Source organism: Dendrobates tinctorius, unplaced genomic scaffold (genome assembly GCF_039654945.1).
Source record: "Dendrobates tinctorius isolate UK_male_01 unplaced genomic scaffold, ASM3965494v1 ptg000041l, whole genome shotgun sequence".
In the NCBI taxonomy this organism is placed as follows: domain Eukaryota; kingdom Metazoa; phylum Chordata; class Amphibia; order Anura; family Dendrobatidae; genus Dendrobates; species Dendrobates tinctorius.
This window is the reverse complement of record NW_027361709.1, coordinates 4,272,588-4,298,668: the sequence shown is the minus strand read 5'-3', so window position 1 is coordinate 4,298,668 and position 26,081 is coordinate 4,272,588. Positions and strand designations below refer to the sequence as shown.

The following is a 26,081-nucleotide window of genomic DNA, read 5'->3' as shown; positions in this document are numbered from 1 at the left end:
CTTCTTTGCTTAAACTCGTCGCCAATTACGGAGGTTTTGTTGTTTTCGTCTTTTCATTAGCTAATCACTTCCTCTTGTTTTTGTGGCGCCTGTCATTGCCACCGAGCTTTATAATCCACTATTCAGTGAGTGGCGGTTAACCCATTTAATGCGTGTAGGGTTTGGCAGGAAAAAGTGAATCCAAACAATGAAGGCAATGGCTTTCTGACTGTACGTTATCCAAGACAGATCGGCCTTCTAATGTATGTTATTCTGCTCGTCGCACAACTAACGTGTTTCACATCTTCATTAACAGGTTACAAGTCATTTAAAAAGGATTAATGAATTTAATTGTTTTAGAATCAAAAATTCAGCTGCTTTTCTATTCCTTACCTTCAAGGTCACTTCTTGGTGTATGTGAATGGGAACATCCCCATCCAGAACTGATCGCTAGAACTTGTGCCCCATTTGGATGATGTGTGCTCGTACATTCGTACCGCCAGTCCATTCAATGTCTATGAGACTGCTGAAGACAGGCGAATAGAAGATGATGAAAATGCTAAGAAATTAAAACACATAGGGGTACATTTACCATGAACTTCAGGAAACCTTGCAAAATTTTATGAAAGTCACATTTGTGCAAACATTTTCCTTATTTTTTTTCCTCTCTTGACTCTTTCCTTAAAAGTGGGTGAGGTTTAGTGGAAAGGGGCAAGTAGTGCACAAATTGCGCTAGTTCTACCTGGGCAGTCAGTACCCCACTCACCGAGTAGTTAACACCGCAATACTCCTTTTAAATGTGGTTACAAACAAACCTTCTCATAGCAGATAATGTGAAACAGTTGTATCCATTTTAGACAATTATCTGTGAGCGGACCTCTGGACTGATACATTGTACCTGGACTAATACATTGTAGTTACACTGATACATGATAACTGTACTGAGACATTATACCTGTACTGATACATTGTAGTTACACTGATACATGGTACCTGTACTGATATATTGTACCTGTACTGATACGTGTACCTGTACTGATATATTGTACTTACACTGATACATAGTACATGCACTGATACATGGCATCAGTACTGATACATTATACCTGTACTGCTACATGGTACTTGCACTGATACATGGCATATGCATTGATATATTGTGACTAAATTGTTACATGGTACCTGTACTGATACATTATACCTATACTGATACATGGCACGTGCTTTGATACATTGTACTTACACTGATAAATGGTACCTGTACTGATACATTATACCTGCACTGATACATTATACCTACACTGATACATGGTACCTGCACTGATACATTATACCTGCACTGATACATTATACCTGCACTGATACATTATACCTGCACTGATACATGGTACCTGCACTGATACATTATACCTGCACTGATACATTATACCTGCACTGATACATTATACCTGCACTGATACATGGTACCTGCACCGATACATTATACCTGCACTGATACATTATACCTGCACTGATACATGGTACCTGCACTGATACATTATACCTGCACTGATACATTATACCTGCACTGATACATTATACCTGCACTGATACATGGTACCTGCACCGATACATTATACCTGCACTGATACATTATACCTACACTGATACATTATACCTGCACTGATACATGGTACCTGCACTGATACATTATACCTGCACTGATACATTATACCTGCACTGATACATGGTACCTGCACTGATACATGGTACCTGCACTGATACATTATACCTACACTGATACATGGTACCTGCACCGATACATTATACCTGCACTGATACATTATACCTACACTGATACATTATACCTGCACTGATACATGGTACCTGCACTGATACATTATACCTGCACTGATACATGGTACCTGCACTGATACATGGTACCTGCACTGATACATGGTACCTGCACTGATACATTATACCTACACTGATACATGGTACCTGCACCGATACATTATACCTGCACTGATACATGGTACCTGCACTGATACATGGTACCTGCACTGATACATTATACCTGCACCGATACATGGTACCTGCACTGATACATTATACCTGCACTGATACATTATACCTGCACTGATACATTATACCTGCACTGATACATGGTACCTGCACTGATACATGGTACCTGCACTGATACATTATACCTGCACTGATACATGGTACCTGCACTGATACATGGTACCTGCACTGATACATTGTACATGCACTGATACATTATACCTGCACTGATACATTATACCTGCACTGATACATTATACCTGCACTGATACATTATACCTGCACCGATACATGGTACCTGCACTGATACATTATACCTGCACTGATACATTATACCTGCACTGATACATGGTACCTGCACCGATACATTATACCTGCACTGATACATTATACCTGCACTGATACATGGTACCTGCACTGATACATTATACCTGCACTGATACATTATACCTGCACTGATACATGGTACCTGCACTGATACATTGTACCTGCACTGATACATGGTACCTGCACTGATACATGGTACCTGCACTGATACATGGTACCTGCACTGATACATTATACCTGCACTGATACATGGTACCTGCACTGATACATGGTACCTGCACTGATACATTATACCTGCACTGATACATGGTACCTGCACTGATGCATTATACCTGCACTGATACATTATACCTGCACTGATACATTATACCTGCACTGATACATGGTACCTGCACTGATACATTATACCTGCACTGATACATTGTACATGCACTGATACATTGTACATGCACTGATACATTATACCTGCACTGATACATGGTACCTGCACTGATACATTATACCTGCACTGATACATTATACCTGCACTGATACATTGTACCTGCACGGATACATGGTACCTGCACGGATACATGGTACCTGCACGGATACATTATACCTGCACTGATACATTATACCTGCACGGATACATTATACCTGCACTGATACATTGTACCTGCACTGATACATTATACCTGCACTGATACATGGTACCTGCACTGATACATTATACCTGCACTGATACATGGTACCTGCACTGATACATGGTAGTTGCACTGATACATTATACCTGCACTGATACATTATACCTGCACTGATACATGGTACCTGCACTGATACATGGTACCTGCACTGATACATTATACCTGCACTGATACATTATACCTGCACTGATACATTATACCTGCACTGATACATTATACCTGCACTGATACATTATACCTGCACTGATACATGGTACCTGCACTGATACATTATACCTGCACTGATACATTGTACATGCACTGATACATTGTACATGCACTGATACATTGTACATGCACTGATACATTATACCTGCACTGATACATGGTACCTGCACTGATACATTATACCTGCACTGATACATTATACCTGCACTGATACATTGTACCTGCACGGATACATGGTACCTGCACGGATACATGGTACCTGCACGGATACATTATACCTGCACTGATACATTATACCTGCACGGATACATTATACCTGCACTGATACATTGTACCTGCACTGATACATTATACCTGCACTGATACATGGTACCTGCACTGATACATTATACCTGCACTGATACATGGTACCTGCACTGATACATGGTAGTTGCACTGATACATTATACCTGCACTGATACATTATACCTGCACTGATACATGGTACCTGCACTGATACATGGTACCTGCACTGATACATTATACCTGCACTGATACATTATACCTGCACTGATACATTATACCTGCACTGATACATTATACCTGCACTGATACATTGTACATGCACTGATACATTATACCTGCACTGATACATTATACATGCACTGATACATTATACCTGCACTGATACATTATACCTGCACTGATACATTGTACATGCACTGATACATTATACCTGCACTGATACATTATACCTGCACTGATACATTATACCTGCACTGATACATGTTACCTGCACTGATACATGGTACCTGCACTGATACATTATACCTCCACTGATACATTATACCTGCACTGATACATGTTACCTGCACTGATACATTATACCTGCACTGATACATTATACCTGCACTGATACATTATACCTGCACTGATACATGTTACCTGCACTGATACATTATACCTGCACTGATACATTATACCTGCACTGATACATTATACCTGCACTGATACATGGTACCTGCACTGATACATTATACCTGCACTGATACATTATACCTGCACTGATACATGGTACCTGCACTGACACATGGCACATGCACTGATACATTATACCTGCACCGATACATTATACCTGCACTGATACATTATACCTGCACTGATACATGGTACCTGCACTGATACATTATACCTGCACCGATACATTATACCTGCACTGATACATGGCATGTGCACTGATACATTATACCTGCACCGATACATTATACCTGCACTGATACATTATACCTGCACTGATACATGGTACCTGCACTGATACATGGCACATGCACTGATACATTATACCTGCACCGATACATTATACCTGCACTGATACATTATACCTGCACTGATACATGGTACCTGCACTGATACATGGTACCTGCACCGATACATTATACCTGCACCGATACATTATACCTGCACTGATACATTATACCTGCACTGATACATGGTACCTGCACTGATAAATGGTACCTGCACTGATACATTATACCTGCACTGATACATTATACCTGCACCGATACATTATACCTGCACTGATACATTATACCTGCACTGATACATTATACCTGCACTGATACATGGCATGTGCACTGATAAATTATACCTGCACTGATACATGGTACCTGCACTGATACATGGCATGTGCACTGATACATTATACCTGCACTGATACATTATACCTGCACCGATACATTATACCTGCACTGATACATTATACCTGCACTGATACATTATACCTGCACTGATACATGGCATGTGCACTGATACATTATACCTGCACTGATACATGGTACCTGCACTGATACATGGCATGTGCACTGATACATTATACCTGCACCGATACATTATACCTGCACCGATACATTATACCTGCACTGATACATTATACCTGCACTGATACATGGCATGTGCACTGATAAATTATACCTGCACTGATACATTATACCTGCACTGATACATTATACCTGCACTGATACATGGCATGTGCACTGATAAATTATACCTGCACTGATACATTATACCTGCACTGATACATGGTACCTGCACTGATACATTATACCTGCACTGATGCATTATACCTGCACTGATACATTATACCTGCACTGATACACGGTACCTGCACTGATACATTATACCTGCACTGATACATGGCATGTGCACTGATACATTATACCTGCACTGATATGTGGTACCTGCACTGATACATTATACAGTACCTGCACTGATACATGGTACCTGCACTGATACATGGTACCTGCACGGATACATTATACCTGCACTGATACATGGTACCTGCACTGATACATTATACCTGCACTGATACATTATACCTGCACTAATACATGGTACCTGCACCGATACATTATACCTGCACTGATACATGGTACCTGCACTGATACATTATACCTGCACTGATACATGGTACCTGCACCGATACATGGTACCTGCACCGATACATTGTACCTGCACCGATACATGGTACCTGCACCGATACATTGTACCTGCACTGATACATTATACCTGCACCGATACATTATGCCTGCACCAATACATGGTACCTGCACTGATACATTATACCTGCACTGATACATGGTACCTGTACTGATACATTATACCTGCACTGATACATTATACCTGCACTGATACATGGTACCTGCACTGATACATTGTACCTGCACTGATACATTATACCTGCACCGATACATTATACCTGCACTGATACATTATACCTGCACTGATACATGGTACCTGCACTGATACATTGTACCTGCACTGATACATTGTACCTGCACCGATACATTGTACCTGCACCGATACATTATACCTGAACTGATACATTATACCTGCACTGATACATGGTACTTGCACTGATACATTGTACCTGCACTGATACATTATACCTGCACCGATACATTATACCTGCACCAATACATGGTACCTGCACTGATACATTATACCTGCACTGATACATGGTACCTGTACTGATACATTATACCTGCACTGATACATGGTACCTGCACTGATACATTATACCTGCACTGATACATTATACCTGCACTGATACATGGTACCTGTACTGATACATTATACCTGCACTGATACATTATACCTGCACTGATACATGGTACCTGCACTGATACATTGTACCTGCACTGATACATTATACCTGCACCGATACATTATACCTGCACCGATACATTATACCTGCACCAATACATGGTACCTGCACCGATACATTATACCTGCACTGATACATTATACCTGCACTGATACATGGTACCTGCACTGATACATTATACCTGCACTGATACATGGTACCTGCACTGATACATTATACCTGCACTGATGCATTATACCTGCACTGATACATGGTACCTGCACTGATACATTGTACCTGCACTGATACATTATACCTGCACCGATACATTATACCTGCACCAATACATGGTACCTGCACCGATACATTATACCTGCACCAATCCATGGTACCTGCACCGATACATTATACCTGCACTGATACATGGTACCTGTACTGATACATTATACCTGCACCGATACATTATACCTGCACTGATACATTATACCTGCACTGATACATGGTACCTGCACTGATACATTGTACCTGCACTGATACATGGTACCTGCACCGATACATTATACCTGCACTGATACATTATACCTGCACTGATACATTATACCTGCACTGATACATGGTACCTGTACTGATACATTATACCTGCACTGATACATTATATCTGCACTGATACATGGTACCTGCACTGATACATTGTACCTGCACTGATAAATTATACCTGCACTGATACATGGTACCTGCACCGATACATTATACCTGCACTGATACATGGTACCTGTACTGATACATTATACCTGCACCGATACATTATACCTGCACTGATACATTATACCTGCACTGATACATGGTACCTGCACTGATACATGGTACCTGCACTGATACATTGTACCTGCACTGATACATGGTACCTGCACCGATACATTATACCTGCACTGATACATGGTACCTGTACTGATACATTATACCTGCACTGATACATTATACCTGCACCGATACATTATACCTGCACTGATACATGGTACCTGTACTGATACATTATACCTGCACTGATACATTATACCTGCACCGATACATTATACCTGCACTGATACATGGTACCTGTACTGATACATTATACCTGCACTGATACATTATACCTGCACTGATACATTATACCTGCACCGATACATTATACCTGCACTGATACATGGTACCTGTACTGATACATTATACCTGCACTGATACATGGTACCTGTACTGATAAATTATACCTGCACTGATACATGGTACCTGCACTGATACATTATACCTGCACTGATACATGGTACCTGCACTGATACATTATACCTGCACTGATACATGGTACCTGCACTGATACATTATACCTGCACTGATACATTGTACCTGCACTGATAAATTATACCTGCACTGATACATTATACCTGCACTGATACATGGTACCTGCACTGATACATGGTACCTGCACTGATACATTATACCTGCACTGATACATTATACCTGCACTGATACATGGTACCTGCACCGATACATTATACCTGCACTGATACATGGTACCTGTACTGATACATTATACCTGCACTGATACATTGTACCTGCACTGATAAATTATACCTGCACTGATACATGGTACCTGCACTGATACATTATACCTGCACCGATACATTATACCTGCACTGATACATGGTACCTGCACTGATACATTATACCTGCACTGATACATTATACCTGCACTGATACATGGTACCTGCACCGATACATTATACCTGCACTGATACATTGTACCTGCACTGATACATTATACCTGCACTGATACATTGTACCTGCACTGATAAATTATACCTGCACTGATACATGGTACCTGCACTGATACATTATACCTGCACCGATACATTATACCTGCACTGATACATGGTACCTGCACTGATACATTATACCTGCACCGATACATTATACCTGCACTGATACATGGTACCTGCACCGATACATTATACCTGCACTGATACATGGTACCTGCACTGATACATTATACCTGCACTGATACATTATACCTGCACTGATACATTATACCTGCACTGATACATGGTACCTGCACTGATACATTATACCTGCACTGATACATGGTACCTGCACTGATACATTATACCTGCACTGATACATTATACCTGCACTGATACATTATACCTGCACTGATACATGGTACCTGCACTGATACATGGTACCTGCACTGATACATAGTATCTGCACTGATACATTATACCTGCACTGATACATGGTACCTGCACTGATACATTATACCTGCACTGATACATTGTACCTGCACTGATAAATTATACCTGCACTGATACATGGTACCTGCACTGATACATTATACCTGCACTGATACATTGTACCTGCACTGATAAATTATACCTGCACTGATACATGGTACCTGTACTGATACATTATACCTGCACCGATACATTATACCTGCACTGATACATGGTACCTGCACTGATACATTATACCTGCACTGATACATGGTACCTGCACTGATACATTATACCTGCACTGATACATTGTACCTGCACTGATACATGGTACCTGCACTGATACATGGTACCTGCACTGATACATTATACCTGCACCGATACATTATACCTGCACTGATACATGGTACCTGCACTGATACATTATACCTGCACCGATACATTATACCTGCACTGATACATGGTACCTGCACCGATACATTATACCTGCACTGATACATGGTACCTGCACTGATACATTATACCTGCACCGATACATTATACCTGCACTGATACATGGTACCTGCACCGATACATTATACCTGCACTGATACATGGTACCTGCACCGATACATTATACCTGCACTGATACATTATACCTGCACCGATACATTATACCTGCACTGATACATGGTACCTGCACTGATACATTATACCTGCACTGATACATTATACCTGCACTGATACATTATACCTGCACTGATACATGGTACCTGCACTGATACATTATACCTGCACTGATACATGGTACCTGCACTGATACATTATACCTGCACTGATACATTATACCTGCACTGATACATGGTACCTGCACTGATACATTATACCTGCACTGATACATTATACCTGCACTGATACATGGTACCTGCACTGATACATTATACCTGCACTGATACATGGTACCTGCACTGATACATTATACCTGCACTGATACATTATACCTGCACTGATACATTATACCTGCACTGATACATGGTACCTGCACTGATACATGGTACCTGCACTGATACATTATACCTGCACTGATACATGGTACCTGCACTGATACATGGTACCTGCACTGATACATTATACCTGCACTGATACATTATACCTGCACTGATACATGGTACCTGCACTGATACATTATACCTGCACTGATACATGGTACCTGCACTGATACATGGTACCTGCACTGATACATTATACCTGCACTGATACATTATACCTGCACTGATACATTATACCTGCACTGATACATGGTACCTGCACTGATACATTATACCTGCACTGATACATTGTAACAGACTATCGGTGAGAGATTGCTACTTCTGATGGGTTTATCTCACAGAGCATTGTCTAGACTAGAGACAATTGTAACAAACCCTCAGCAGGAGGATTTGATCTCTTTGCTCCTGGATATAATAAAACCTTCATCCATTTGTTGAGAGGAAGCAGAGATGTTGCAAATGATGAAGCTTTTTTTGGCATAAAAACTACAGTAGTTGCAGATATTTGTGCAAGTTCCGTTTGGAAGCATGGGAGGGATCGTAGTGATAAAATGATGGAGCTCCCGCCGCCGCCGCCAAGTCATTAAATGTCTGTGGGACTACTGAGAAAAGCTCAGGGAAAAGGTTTCATTCACTGACAGCAAGCAGAGATCTTGGAAATGATGAGAAGTTAAAACACAGTGGGGTAATTCTATCATGAACTTTACGCCAGTTTTCTTAAAAGTGTGTGAGGTTTAGTAGAAGGGGGTAACGATGAAATGCGTCAGTGCTACCTCCCCCTGCTATATACAATGTAGCGTGACTGTCGGAATCCGCAGATCTATAATAACTTTTTTTTCCTTGCTTTTATGACGACCGTCTGGTGGTGGATACAACGGAGGATAATAAACTTGCCAGGAGTTTTTAGAACAATTTCGATTCTCTCATCTTCATTGAATTTCATTATCATATTATTAATAGATGTAAAGACTCCTCTCACTATAAAAAAAATCTACTTTAACCCTTTCATCCCCAGCTGGCGAAAAAAAAAAAAAGCAAAGAGATAAGGAGCCGCGGGTTTCACTTTTCCACATCCGTAAAGATGAATTTCTGGTGCATTTACGGCCAAGGTTTAATGACAAACAAGTGGAAGGGAATCTGCGCGTAATTAACTCTCCGCACAGCGGCCGAAAAGCAGGCAGTAAAATCCGGGCCAGCCCTTGGCTCGTCTCCAAAAGTCAGCGGATGGAAGCTGCGAAATGCGCCGACCGTTCTGACTAATATTTTTTCCTTTTTTCATAAATATGACAATAGAGCAGTTTTACTCTGTGGACGGAAATGTGAGCATTGTAATAATTAATTTGCCCTGTTTGGGTCAGCTAGGAAATATAAAAGAAGGCGCTGAGTCTGAGCTTAACCTTTAAAGCTTTCACTAATGGAGGTTTTATAAGCAGTTTACAGGCGGGAGAACATCATCAAGGCCTCGTGGAGTCAACACTGTATTTAGCGTACAGGTTTCAGTAGGGAGAGAGGATTATAGGTATGGGCCGCGCATTATAATCACAGAACATAGGCTGCTAATTAGTGGATTGTATAGGAGGCTTAACGTGTTCCCCCATCCTCTCTTTAACACGTAGGTGGGCCGGATACAAAAAACTTGATGAACAGAAACTCGTCTTTTATGAACACTGCTATGTATTTGCCAATATTGGGGAATGAAGATAAGGTCCCCCCTGCACACTTTCCCTGTAAGTAAAAGTGACAGAAAATTATCGTAGCATGACATACAGCGTGTCCTATATAGTGAGCGTAGGCTAAGATGCATCACTATGCATGCTCCCAACACACCTGGATGCACTGACTACAGATGTGGATGCACTAATATGCATGTCCACAACATACTTGGATGCACTAATATGCATGCTCACAACATACCTGGATACACTAATATGCATGCTCCCAACATACCTGGATGCACTAATATGCATGCTGTGGTGTAATGACCACTGTGTCCACTAGGGGGCACTGTGTGGATGTCCCAAGAGAACGGATGAGTGGCAGAATCCTGAAGGATAGTTATGTATCTCAAAGTGGGTGGCATTGAGATGGAGACTTGTGTATGTGTGATCAGCAATATCATTGCTGAGGTGTTGTTTCTAAGTGTAAGGGAGAAGTCTTCAGGTAACTAGAGAGATGGGCGGGTTCTGGTTATCTACAAATCCACCCAGGGGTGTGTCTGATAACACCTATAGTAAAAGGCTATGTGAGTATGTGAAGGACCTGTGATGAGGTCATAGCCATGTGACCCAGTGGGCGTGGCTATGGACCATATAAGGTGGCCAGGGTAGGTCACAATGGGTGAATACTGGGACCTGATTGGTCCAGTTTGGAAGGTCCTGTGAGGAGAAGGATCTCCTGGCTAACAGCCTGTGGAGCGGCTGTGTGTGTAATGGCAGCCAGCGTCTGCGAGTCCCTGAGGAGTGAGTGGATTTCTGCAGCCTGGAGAAACAGCCATGTGGGAACCCTGACGTGGGTGAGATAAGGATGAGGCTGAATAGCCTGTAGAATGGATGCTATCCTGTAATGCTGTTTATATTGCTGTGGTTTGTTATGACAAATAAACCTCATGGACTATGTTATAGCTTATGAAAAGAAAACCCGAGCTGGATCTGATTGTGTGGCTGCCAAGCGAGTGTCCCCCACCCTTGAATGACAGCGCTACCTCACAACTGGTGGAGGATGTGGGCAGTGGTGTAGCCTTGTTGCTGGGAGCAACGGATAAGGACTGCAAAATTCGGTGGCAAAGAGCAACGCTGAGCCAGGAGGGCTGACGGTTGTGGAAGCCGTGTGATGTGCTGCTGACCGGCCATGTGTGAGCAGAGCCTGTGACAGCCTGCAAGTGGGGAAGCCACTGTCCGGCTGTGGTTCTGGAAACCGTGGGGCGGCCTAGTGAGTAAGGCACCATCCGGATCGGTGAGCCCAGCGCGGCCGCTTCCCCAGTAGAAAGAGACTGCTAATTGCTAGGGTGCCTCTGCGGAGAAGAGGTACCCGAGGACCTGTGTGGGCAACACAGGAGAAACGGACTGGTGTTCGTGTGGTACTGACCTGGGTCAATGAGTAAAACGGTGACCCGTGTGGCCGACACAGGTATCGGACAGGTGTTCGTGTGGTAGTGACCTGGGTCAGTGAGGAAGACAGTGTACCTGGAGGGTTCAGTGAGGAAAGGTCCTGGAGGGTTAGCCCTGGGAGCTGAGTCGGATCCCAGGAGCACGTGGTGTGACCTTGGACCTGGTGAGGCGCGAGTGTTGGGCAGTCTCAGGTGGAGACAGATGTCCTGAAGAGCACCCGCCGAGCCCCTGGACCTGGTGAGACCGGTGTGTGGGGAGACCCTGGGAGGAGGGTCGCTGCCTGAATCGCATCCGATGCGCCCTGTATGTTGGACGGTCTCAGGTGGAGACAGGAGCGTCCTGAATAGCACACAGTCAGGACACGTGAGTTTTTTTGTGGTGTGTTTTTTTTCTTCTTTTTTCTCGACTTAGCCTGCGGTGGCTCAGTGGGAGTCAAGAAGGTGACAAGCGGCTTGATGTGGCTCAGTGGGGTCACGAAGGTGACAAGCGGCTTCCGGTAACTCGACGGGGTTACGAAGGTGACAAGCGGCTTCCGGTGGATCGGCGGGTTCACGAAGATGGCACTGCAGGAGCTGCCGTGACACCAGCCGCTGTGTGTGAACAGCAGCCGGTGGTGCCGGTGATCGGTGACAGCGAGAGCTGTGGTGGTGCCAACATAGACTTGTGTGGTATCGTAAGAGACAAACTGTGTGGTGTGAACTGTGGTCTGAGAAGACCGATATAACAGACATGGAGAGATCCCGAAAGGGGTTGGAGTCCCAAAAGGGGGCGGTGACCCAAATCGGGGTGGTAGCCCCGAAGGGGGTGGAGTCCCAAATTGGGGTGGTAACCCAAAAAGAGGTGGAGTCTCAGAAGGAGGAGGCAACCCAAATTGGGGTGGTGGTCGAGAAAGGGGCCGAGTTTGAAGAAGTGGCAGCCCTGGTTGGCTCAGTGGGTATGTCTGGGAAACTGCAGTGTTCATGTATGTCATTTCCAGAATGTGGGATATTCTTTCCGAGTGATGACTGGCCGCAAGTGTGTACGGTGATGCTACACCGGGAAGGGATATTGGGACGGTTGGACTCAAAGAGTCAGGTGACTCTGGTAGGAACTCCTCTCACTTTCTGTCTGACCGAGAAAATGGTCCAGGTTCGCTGTGCACATGGGGTCACAGTGATCTGTGCGGTAGACAGAATAATGTTTGAGGGGCTTGGAGGCAGTGAGTGCCAAGGGGGCAGTATACCATCAGACTTAGTGTATGCCTTGGAGTGGGGCCGGGACTTTGTCAGGTTTGATGATATATGCCACGAGGGTGGAGACGTTCCTACTGTTGGACTAACCAATACGAAGACGCTGACGCCTGACTTGGTGGATAAGACGGCGGAAGTAGTCACACAGTTAGTGAGTAACTGGAGGGATGACTTAATCTCTGGGGGTGACTGTGGCTCTGAGAAAGAAAGGGAGCACAGAATAGAAGGGCTAGAGAAAGAAGTCTCTGAGCTCAAAGGCCACATGGTAACGTGGCAAGGACTGAATAAGGCCCTCAGAGAGGAGGTAGATGAATGTGTCAAACGAGAAAGAGTCCTGAGACAAACGGCTGAGCACAGGGTCGAGGAGCTCAAGAAAGAGATCTTGGAGCTCAGAGGTCACCTGTCCACCTGGCAAAGTGTGAACAAGAACCTCAAGGAAGAGATGGAGGAACTCAGAGGAGTAGTAAAAAGTCTTCTGAAAGAGAAGTTGGACAAAGACTTACCGCAGGTGAGCGCGAGTGATAATAAGACAGAACTGCCAGTAGCCATCGTGGAAAAGGGTCATGAAGTGATCCCATCGTGTGAAGTTGGTGAGTTAAGAACTAAAGAAGACAGTCATCCGGTCGGGGCAACTGCAGTGAGGGAAGTGTTCGAGGTAAAGCCAGAGCCTTCGGTCCAGGAAGAGAGCAAGACCACGACCTTCCAGTCTGTAATTGATGTACCAGAAGACATGCAAGAAGCCTGTGCTAAGGAAGGTGTGCATGAGGCTTTCAAAGAGGCGGTCAAGGCGTGTGAGGTGCAATGGGCACCTGAGACTCGGCAGTTAGTGATAATATCCGCCAGAGAAGATACAGCAAACCGGGTAGCTGTCCTGAAAGAGATGCATTTGCAGTGTCTCCACGTCAAACAGCTGGTCAGGCGGAGTAATGTGAAGGCTGCTCGATGCCTGGAGTTAGCCAGGGAGGATATGGATCGGCGGGGTTTGCGGAAAGATGTGGTTCCGGTACCCAAAGCTCTGATTGGGAGAATCATTGGTAGATCCGGGAAGGTGATGCAAGACCTCGTGAATATCTCCGGTGTGGTGAGGGTGAGGATCCCTACTGATAATGAAGACCCGGTATCCGGTGAAGTGGGTAGAATTCCCATCATCGTGGTTGGCTCCATGGAGAACCTGAGAGACTTTCGGATGCTCGTGGAGTATCGAGTGGGGTACCTGCAAGAAATTGAGCAGTTGAGGCTGGACCGTCAGCGAATTAATAAAGAATTACGGAATACCAGGTAGCGGCCTCCTCCAACCCAAGATGTAAGGACCCGAAGGGCTCCTCCAAGTAGTGACATGGCAGGTGGCCGAAGAATGTCAGCAAGTGGCAGTTCGACGGGCCGTGCGAGGCTGAGAGACCGCAGTTCCTGTGAGACGCTGAATGGGTCAGACTCAGGCAAGACAGTAGGACCGATTAAGACTGATGACCGTACCAACCGGGAGAGCCGGTCAGTGGGAGAACGGTCAGGTGACGAAGCGCACTCTAGGAGGGTGGTGACTAAACAGTGTCTGATGACGCAGACAGACTGCAACTGGAGGGTCAAAGACAATGACTGATATTATGACCGCTGGCGGCGGGGGAGGCCTAACGTAGAAATGTGACCGGATGACAGAGGGAGATGGTTCTCTTGACCTATGGGGCAAGGTGTAATGAGTGCCCGGTCTCGAGATCCTGGTGTAAGATTGTGTGTTCAACCCCACAAGTTTGAACAAAGGGGCGGGGTATGTGGTGTAGTGACCACTGTGTCCACTAGGGGGTGCTGTGTGGATGTCCCAAGAGAACGGATGAGTGGCAGAATCCTGAAGGATAGTTATGTATCTCAAAGTGGGTGGCTTTGAGATGGAGACTTGTGTATGTGTGATCAGCAATATCATTGCTGAGGTGTTGTTTCTAAGTGTAAGGGAGAAGTCTTCAGGTAACTAGAGAGATGGGCGGGTTCTGGTTACCTACAAACCCACCCAAGGGTGTGTCTGAAAACGCCTATTGTAAAAGGCTGTGTAAGTGTGTGAAGGACCTGTGATGAGGTCATAGCCATGTGACCCAGTGGGCGTGGCTACGGACCATATAAGTTGGCCAGGGTAGGTCACAAGGTGTGAATGCTGGGACCTGATTGGTCCAGTTTGGAAGGTCCCGTGAGGAAAAGGATCTCCTCACTAACAGCCTATGGAGCAGCTGTGTGTGTAATGGCGGCCAGCGTCTGAGCGTCCCTGAGGAGTGAGTGGATTTCTGCAGCCTGGAGAAACAGCCATGTGGGAACCCTGACGTGGGTGAGATAAGGATGAGGCTGAATAGCCTGTATAATGGACGCTATCATGTATATGCATGCTCCCAACATACCTGGATGCACTAATATGCATGCTCACAACATACCTGGATGCACTAATATGCATGCTCACAACATACCTGGATACACTGATATGCATGGTCACAGCATAGCTGGATGCACTAATATGCATACTCACAACATACCTGGATGCACTAATATGCATGCTCACAACATACCTGGATGCACTAATTTGTATGCTCACAACATATTTGGATGCACTAATATGCATGCTCCCAACATACCTGGATGCACTCATATTGCTGCTCACATTATATATGAATAGACTCATATGAATGCTCACAACATACATGGCACATCATGTAGAGAGCCCATACAGTGCAGGCTTCTTATTTGTTGCTGCACAATTATACATGCATATTACAGATCTGGATGCATTTATTGCCATACTCACTGTGCACTCATCGCAACATACACAGATGGATGCATATGCATGCTCACACATGACACGTCATGAAGCATGCACCACACTGTGCAGTCAGTATATGCATGGTGTGCACCCATTCACGTGTAAGCTCATAACATGCATGGATGGACTTATACTCACAACATACGTAGATGCACTCATATACACGTTCATTAAGGATATAGATGCGTTTACAGACATTCCTACAAAGCACACATGGATTAGGTCCTGCATTCTCAATAGTGCATAAATTCACCCAAACTCATGCTCACAATCTAACATGGATGCACTTCTCCATGGAATAAAATGTTCTTTTCTGATTTGTGATATCTATTTTTTTTTTTAAAGTGCCTTAAAATGTCATTATTGTAATTATTTCTCATTATTTTGTTAGTAATTTTATATAAAGAAAAAAATTCTGACTTTTCTTTTACCTCTAGGATACCGATGAATAGAAATGCACTGGTATATACTCCATGTACCAGTACAAAGTGCCTGTAATGAAGAATACCAGTCAGAGTCAAGGAAAGTCTGCTATACTTTGCATTCCAGCCTATCACCAGACTTTATGACTCTGGAAAGGTCGAGTTCCAGTGACCGTCACCCCACTCATAACCCCTCACCCCCCGGCATTCCCCCCTTTACTATTTCTAAACAAGGATAATAATTAAGACACTTGGTGGGCCCCCCTCGAAGCTATCACTATCCTGGTCTGGTGATTGAGCCACCATTGGCATTGCCTCTTCCCTCCCTGCATAGAAATGCACTGGTATATACTCCATGTACCAGTACAAAGTGCCTGTAATGAAGAATACCAGTCACAGTCAAGGAAAGTCTGCTGTACTTTGCCTTCCAGAATATCACCAGACTTCAAGAAAAGTGAAGCGTGAGTTAATTAAATCAATGCAGATACGGAATATTGTAGACATTTTCTTTTCATTTTCTCCCATAAAGCATCATGTCTCAAACTTTTTTTTTGCCACCCATGTAGTTGACACATTAATACCCTAAAATGGGGAGAAGGCTGCCACCTATTTTCTGCAAGTTTAAACTATGTGTCAAGGAGCTACAACCACTTGCTGCAATGTTCAATTAGCCATTACAATATGAAGATTAGGGAGGTGAAGAACTGTAAGCGATTTTTAACCAGAGATAAATCCCGTAATTGATAATATGATTTGAATTATTGGACCTTAAGTTTTTAGGTAAACCCAAAATACAGCTTGGTGTACATTACTGTACTGACTGATGTTAACTTTGTATCATCAGTGAAATCTCAAACTCGGCTCAGAATACCAAAAAGGCCTAATATTTGCACAAATATTTCCGAAGAGCCAAACAAGTGGCACAAAAAATGAACATCCAAGGAGATTGGAGACTTTAATTGCAAATACTAAGTGGGGATCTTTAATTGTGCTCCTATCTCCTGGGCTTTGAGGAGACATGTCGCTGGGCTGCTCCTGCCAATAGCATTGCTCGGGACTTTTCTTGTAATTAAGGTCACGCTTCTCACCCTTCATCTGTTGTGTCATTAAGAGCTTCATTAAGAAATCTCTAAGAAGCGTCAGATACAAGAGCAGCTTTATAAAAAGAGAACAGAAGAAGACGGAGGGAAGAAGGAGCGGGGTCATTGTATTGTGCGGCATTATCTGGTACATAAGCGCCGATGAATCTCCTTTTCTTTGGCTAATGATGAGGTCGATGACAGCTCTACAGACAATCCATCGAGAAGCTGAAGTGATGCTTATCTTCATTGTAATGATGGCTGTTCTACACATTATCAGCAATACTGGGGAATACTAACACCTGTGGCACTGATCACGGATGAAGACCCAAATCGAAACTCAAATTGGAACTACCACTATATTCTAGCAGGAGGGTGCAGCCTTTGGGCATCCTAGGTTAGAGACAAGGGTGGTTTCCAATATTGGGTGTCATAATACTTAGCGTTCCTCCTCTCGCCAGGGCAGAGATAAAGACATTGCAAGAGGTTATGTATGATGTCTCAAAGGGGCCTGAAAGACGAAACCTTAGTAATGCTTGATGCTTAATTCTTCAAGGCCAATGATATGGGGCTGCTGTCTTTTGTTTAACTTTTGGATGCTTTTCGTTTACCAATCCAACTTGCCTGTTGACCTTGCTTTTTTTTCTTGGACTCTTCCAGCTGACTCTACTTATATAGTCCAAAGTGCCTGCCATTGCTGTCCATCATGCTTTGCCCACCTGTCTCTATTTTCTGTTCACTATTGCCCACCATACCTTGCCCTCCTGTCTCTACCTTCACAGGCACCACTGTCCAAAAAATTCTACCCAACCTGTCTCTACCTTCTTTTCACTACTGCCTACCAAAATCTGTCCCTCCTCTCTCTACTTTTGCAGCCATCACTGTCCACTAAATTCTACCCAACCTGTCTCTACCTTTTTTTCACTACTACCTACCAAATTCTGCCCCACCTGTCTCTGCTTTCTTTTCATTACTGCCTATCAAATTCTGCACCCCACCTATCTCTACCTTCTTTCACTACTGCCTACCAAATTCTGCCCCACCTGTCTCTGCCTTCTTTTCACTACTGCCTACCAAATTCTGCCCCACCTGTCTCTGCCTTCTTTTCACTACTGCCTACCAAATTCTGCCCCACCTGTCTCTGCCTTCTTTTCACTACTGCCTACCAAATTCTGCCCCACCTGTCTCTGCCTTCTTTTCACTACTGCCCACCAAATTCTGCCCCACCTGTCTCTACCTTCTTTTCACTACTGCCCACCAAATTCTGCCCCACCTGTCTCTGCCTTCTTTTCACTACTGCCCACCAAATTCTGCCCCACCTGTCTCTGCCTTCTTTTCACTACTGCCTACCAAATTCTGCCCCACCTGTCTCTGCCTTCTTTTCACTACTGCCCACCAAATTCTGCCCCACCTGTCTCTGCCTTCTTTTCACTACTGCCTACCAAATTCTGCCCCACCTATCTCTGCCTTCTTTTCACTACTGCCTACCAAATTCTGCCCCACCTGTCTCTGCCTTCTTTTCACTACTGCCTACCAAATTCTGCCCCACCTGTCTCTACCTTCTTTAACTACTGCCTACCAAATTCTGCCCCACCTGTCTCTGCCTTCTTTTCACTACTGTCTACCAAATTATGCCCCACCTGTCTCTGCCTTCTTTTCACTACTGCCTACCAAATTCTGCCCCACCTGTCTCTGCCTTCTTTTCACTACTGCCTACCAAATTCTGCCCCACCTGTCTCTACCTTCTTTTCACTACAGCCTACCAAATTCTGCCCCACCTGTCTCTACCTTCTTTTCACTACTGCCTGCCAAATTCTGCCCCACCTGTCTCTGCCTTTTCACTACTGCACCAAATTCTGCCTCACCTGTCTCTGACTTCTTTTCACTACTGCCTACCAAATTCTGCCCCACCTGTCTCTGACTTCTTTTCACTACTGCCTACCAAATTCTGCCCCACCTGTCTCTACCTTCTTTTCACTACTGCCTACCAAATTCTGCCCCACCTGTCTCTGACTTCTTTTCACTACTGCCTACCAAATTCTGCCCCACCTGTCTCTGCCTTCTTTTCACTACTGCCTACCAAATTCTGCCCCACCTGTCTCTGACTTCTTTTCACTACTGCCTACCAAATTCTGCCTCACCTGTCTCTGCCTTCTTTTCACTACTGCCTACCAAATTCTGCCTCACCTGTCTCTGCCTTCTTTTCACTACTGCCTACCAAATTCTGCCCCACCTGTCTCTACCTTCTTTTCACTACTGCCTACCAAATTCTGCCCCACCTGTCTCTGACTTCTTTTCACTACTGCCTACCAAATTATGCCCCACCTGTCTCTGACTTCTTTTCACTACTGCCTACCAAATTCTGCCCCACCTGTCTCTGCCTTCTTTTCACTACAGCCTACCAAATTCTGCCCCACCTGTCTCTACCTTCTTTTCACTACTGCCTGCCAAATTCTGCCCCACCTGTCTCTGCCTTTTCACTACTGCACCAAATTCTGCCTCACCTGTCTCTGACTTCTTTTCACTACTGCCTACCAAATTCTGCCCCACCTGTCTCTGACTTCTTTTCACTACTGCCTACCAAATTCTGCCCCACCTGTCTCTACCTTCTTTTCACTACTGCCTACCAAATTCTGCCCCACCTGTCTCTGCCTTCTTTTCACTACTGCCTACCAAATTCTGCCCCACCTGTCTCTGACTTCTTTTCACTACTGCCTACCAAATTCTGCCCCACCTGTCTCTACCTTCTTTTCACTACTGCCTACCAAATTCTGCCCCACCTGTCTCTGACTTCTTTTCACTACTGCCTACCAAATTCTGCCCCACCTGTCTCTACCTTCTTTTCACTACTGCCTACCAAATTCTGCCTCACCTGTCTCTGACTTCCTTTCACTACTGCCTACCAAATTCTGCCCCACCTGTCTCTGACTTCCTTTCACTACTGCCTACCAAATTCTGCCTCACCTGTTTCTATCTTCCAGCCACTACTGGACACCACATTCTACCCCTCATAAACCTCTCATGAGCTCTCAGAAAGCAATGCTTCTGGGAAGACTGATGCATGATGCTCCAGCTGGTGATGGAGCCACCGCCATGCACATTCAGGAGGCATGGAAGAGACATGAAATTGATGCAGAAGACCATAGAAGGGAAATAGAAGACGTGGCCATGGGCAAAAGTTATGAATCAATGTCCTAACTCAAGTGCATCCCTAAAACCTGGCAAGTGTGCTATAAGGTCTGTTTGTCACTGATTGATTCCAATGTTTTTACCATGAAGGAATTAATTTGTCGGAAGTCTCTTCTGCAAAAAGTCATGTTCTAGCCTTGGAAAGGCTTTCCTGGTAACATGTAACGGGATCTGATTCTGGACAGAGCCGTGTTATATGGATATGGCCTAAGGCCAATCCGTTAACTGCATGAAATAAAACTTTACATGTTTCCTCTGCTTCCCTATAACTCCTTAGCTCCTTAGTAATAAATGCAAAATCTATCAGGGAGGATAGAGCCGGCCTCACTTGTCAGACATTTCCCAGGCTGATAAATAACCATAGGAGCACATATACGTCGTATACATCCAGCCCCAGCACTGGTTAAACTCTATAACATGCTTACAGTATGAAAATCCACATTGAATGTAGGTCAGTAGAGACACAGAATTGGGTATTTTTGGATGAAATTACTCTTGGAGAACTGCAGAATAAGAGGCATAATAGAGTGTTGGGCACGGTGATGGGGTGAAAGCCGGACCCTTGAATCCTTAGCCTATTTTCAGTATGATTGAATATGCTCCCTGCAGGACTTATTGGGCCACAGTCTATTCAGTATAAGGGTAATGTTCTCTGTCTCTTGGATTCTCTGGAGTCTGCAGATATGCACTACATTAGATTATGCCTATATACATTTAGAAGAGTCTTACAGTTTGCACAATTTTTGCTAAGAAACGTTAAGTTTAAACTTAAGGTTAAACTTTTTAAACATTAATATTTATACCCCATAGCTTAAAGAAACACCATTATACTGTAGACTCAACCATGCATGCTCCAGTGCATGGTTCACTCACTGCCCTGTCTGGCCTTATGTTGGATGTTCCAGATTTTTGTATGCAGCTCTTGTGACCGATATACAGCAAGGCATGAGTAGGGAAGAGCACTACAAGTCACAAAAGCTTTGTATGTAATGTGTGGGGGCAAGTAACCACTGTCAGCAATGACGACGGTTTTACAGGAGATAGTTTATAGTAAACATTCTTGTTTGCTCTTCTCATTTTGCTTTTCACTTTGGTAATGTGGCAAGAGTGGAGTAAAAGCAAAAAGTTTCGTATTTTTGCCCAACAAAATTGTATGCCAAAAATTAAAAAATGTACTTTAGAAAGTTGCACAACTTTTCTATGTATGACAAATAGGAAGTTTTTACATAAATCCCCAAATCAATACTGAAAATCATCTATAGGATAGATTTGAAGATACATTTCTGATCGCAAGTGATCTGACAATTATGAGTATGGTGATTGTGTAGAAGCGAACATTTACAATCTGCTCTGTGTTTATATGGGGGATACAGAAACCCCTGGAATTGGTAGGCATCCCAATGGTCAGACCAGCAAGGTCACTATTCTTTGGATATTTACAAGGAACCCCTTTAGTCAGTGGCGTAACTAAAGTCTGATGGCCCCTGCTGCAAAATTTGGACCTGGGCCCCCTTCATGTTTGTCAGATGTATGAGCTCTTATAGCATTCTAGATCCTGTAAAGATATAAGTGTTCGACACCCATTTAATAATGTTTCCATCCTGTACTAATGTATCCCATCCAGCCAGTACATTATTTAATAATGTCTCCCATCTTGAGACCCTTCATGCATTAATGTCCCCAATCCTGGGTTCCTACTTGTTTTAATGTCCCTCATTCTGGTCCCTTCCTGTAATAATATCCCCCATTCTGGGCCCCTTTAAACAATGTCCCCATCCAGGGCCTCTTCCTTTATTAATAACAAAGTAACTTGGCACTCAACGGAATGATCCTTTATAAATGAAGTTTTTATTTGTGTGCAGTCCTTCAAAAGACGTTTCGGCCTACATTGGCCTTCGTCAGTCCAACTGCTATCACGGTGGAATGAACCAACGTATGTCCACGAGTAAAGTAATTTTTAGTGAATACCTGCTTTAAAATATGGTGCAGGTGTATGGTGAGCTTCTAGCTATCCTTTCAGGGTGCTGTGCTGCTAAATCAATTGGAAACAATATGTTTCATAGGGCAAAAAAGGGGTTTTTTCGCCAAACGGCGGCGGATACCGCGTTCAGCCCTGCACACCTGCAACCTGCTTATACATGCCCCATATGGGCCTTTGGCTACCGGTCTCAATACAGACATCTCCCACAGGCAAACTGCTTCAACAATTCAGTGAAAGCCCCCTTTTTTTGCCCTATGGAACATATTGTTTCCAATTGATTTACCAGCACAGCACCCTGAAAGGATAGCTGGAAGCTCACCATACACCTGCACCATATTTTGAAGCAGGTATTCACTAAAAATTACTTTACTCGTGGAAATACGTTGGTTCATTCCACCGTGATAGCAGTCGGACTGACAAAGGCCAATGTAGGCCGAAACGTCTTTTGAAGGACTGCACACAAATAAAAACTTCATTTATAAAGAATCATTCAGTTGAGTGCCAAGTTACTTTATTATTCGCTTGGGTCTGGGTAATCTACTTGTGCACCTTGTGGTAGTGCCACGTTATACTTGACACAGTTTCTTCCTTTATTAATGTCCCCCATCCTGAGCCCCTTCCTGTATTATTGTCCCCAAACCTGGGCCCCTTTTTTATTAAAGTATCCCATCCTGACCCCCTTTTTGTATTAATGTCCTCCATCCTGGTCCCCTCCCTGGCATATCCCCCTTTCCTTTACTAATGTCCTCCGTTCTTCTTCAACACATTTTTAAAAGAAACAAACGATTCTTCTTACCTTCCATAGCTCCCACGGTGTTCAGCGTCATCTTTCATGGCCGTCACAGAAGACGGCAGGTGAGTTTTACATGCCACCATGAGCAGCGCATGACATCAAAGCCGTGCGCAATCCTTGACGAGCAAGTCAACAACCGTGGTTGGCCTATAATGGGCCGGCGGTGTGTATTATGGAGCAGGTAGCCGGCAGGTTTCGGCGCTGAAATACATTCCAGCTGAATGTGGGTCTGAGGATGCGTATCCAGATGAAATAGTTTTGCCAGTTATCCTCCATCTCGAGTCCGGTTGCAGTCGCAAAGGTTGAAAGATCTGATCATTGCTGATGGTTTGGTGCAATTATTATTATTTATTATTATAGCGCTATTTATTCCATGACACTTTACATGTGAGGAGGGGTATACATAATACATACAAGTACAGTAATCTTACACAATACAAGTCACGACTGGTCCAGGAGGAGAGAGGACCCTGCCCGCAAGGGCTCACAATCTACAAGGGATGGGTGAGGATACAGTAGGCGAGGGTGCAGCTGGTCGTTTGGTGGATTGGTGGTTACTGCAGGTTGTAGGCTTGTCGGAAGAGGTCGGTCTTCAGGTTCTTTTTGAAGGTTTCCATGGTAGGCGAGAGTCTGATATGTTGTGGTAGAGAGTTCCAGAGTAGGGGGGATGCGCGGGAGAATTCTTGTGTGCGATTGTGGGAAGAGGAGATAAGAGGGGAGTAGAGAAGGAGATCTTGTGAGGATCGGAGGTTCCGTGCAGGTAAGTACCAGGAGACGAGGTCACAGATGTATGGAGGACTCAGACTGTAGATGGCTTTGTATGTCATGGTTAGGGTTTTGAACTGGAGTCTTTGGGTAATGGGGAGCCAGTGCAGGGATTGACAGAGGGGAAAGGCCGGGGAATAGCGGGGGGACAGGTGGATTAGTCGAGCAGCAGAGTTTAGGATAGATTGGAGGGGTGCGAGAGTGTTAGAGGGGTGGCCACAGAGCAGGAGGTTGCAGTAGTCATGGCGGGAGATGATGAAGGCATGGACTAGAATGGTGTCCAGTCTAATCAATACATTGTGATCTAAACACAACAGCACAAATATCTTTCCTACAATGTATCATTTTAGGTAAAATGTATAAGCACAGAGGATTGACTTTTTAGTACACTACACTGATAATTGTCTATACTGGATACAAAAATGTAACAAAATGTCATTTCGGCCTACAGACAGCAAGCAGAGATCCTGACAATGATGAGAAATTGAAACTCAAGGTATATTAAACAGTTGCAGAACTTTTCGCTGTACAAGTCTTAAGCTTTATTTACAGAAAATCATTTTAAGTTCTGATGAGTCGGAGAAGTTACACTTTTCCCAGTAAATCCTTCTGAACTGAAGCAGAGATTTATACACTTTTTCCACTGCTTACTGGTTTATTTCCACACTTGCCGGGCTCCAATTAGCCAGTTGTGTGTCCTATAGGCAAGGTTGCCGCAGAGAATAACAAATTTAGCTTTTCGCCCGAGGCAATCCTAAGACTCGAACAGCAGATGTCAGGTCCTGAAAACCACTCAGTGCAAAGAGAGTGACAGCTCCTCTGGAGCTCCCATGTGCTGGGGACTGAGCTCCTGAGCGTATCATGAGCACCCCAGACAGTGACACCGCTGTGTGCTTATCTAGTCTCCAACCTGGGTAATTGGCAGAGCCATCACTTTTATGTTATCCAAAGCAAAAATTGCAGGGCATGAGTTAGTGGGAGGCTGGCTCATAAAAAAACTGCAAAAATACAGCGGAAATTATTTGTGTATCGGCAGGACATAGAGAAATATTAAAGCGTAATTGCCTTTAAGGGATTATTAGTATCATTAA

General features: G+C 44.1%; 1 protein-coding gene across 1 annotated transcript in view; it reads left to right on the top strand.

Annotated features, from left to right (window-relative positions):
- Window positions 1-21,702, top strand: part of LOC141088824 (uncharacterized) — a 154,342-nt gene extending 132,640 nt beyond the window's left edge. The window contains exons 2-3 of the mRNA XM_073575036.1: window positions 11,248-11,358; window positions 17,199-21,702. Coding sequence (XP_073431137.1) covers window positions 18,802-19,830 — 1,029 coding nt within the window. The 5' untranslated portion in view covers window positions 11,248-11,358; window positions 17,199-18,801 and the 3' untranslated portion in view covers window positions 19,831-21,702. The remainder of the gene's footprint in view (window positions 1-11,247; window positions 11,359-17,198) is intronic.
- The last annotated feature ends 4,379 nt before the right edge of the window (window positions 21,703-26,081 follow it).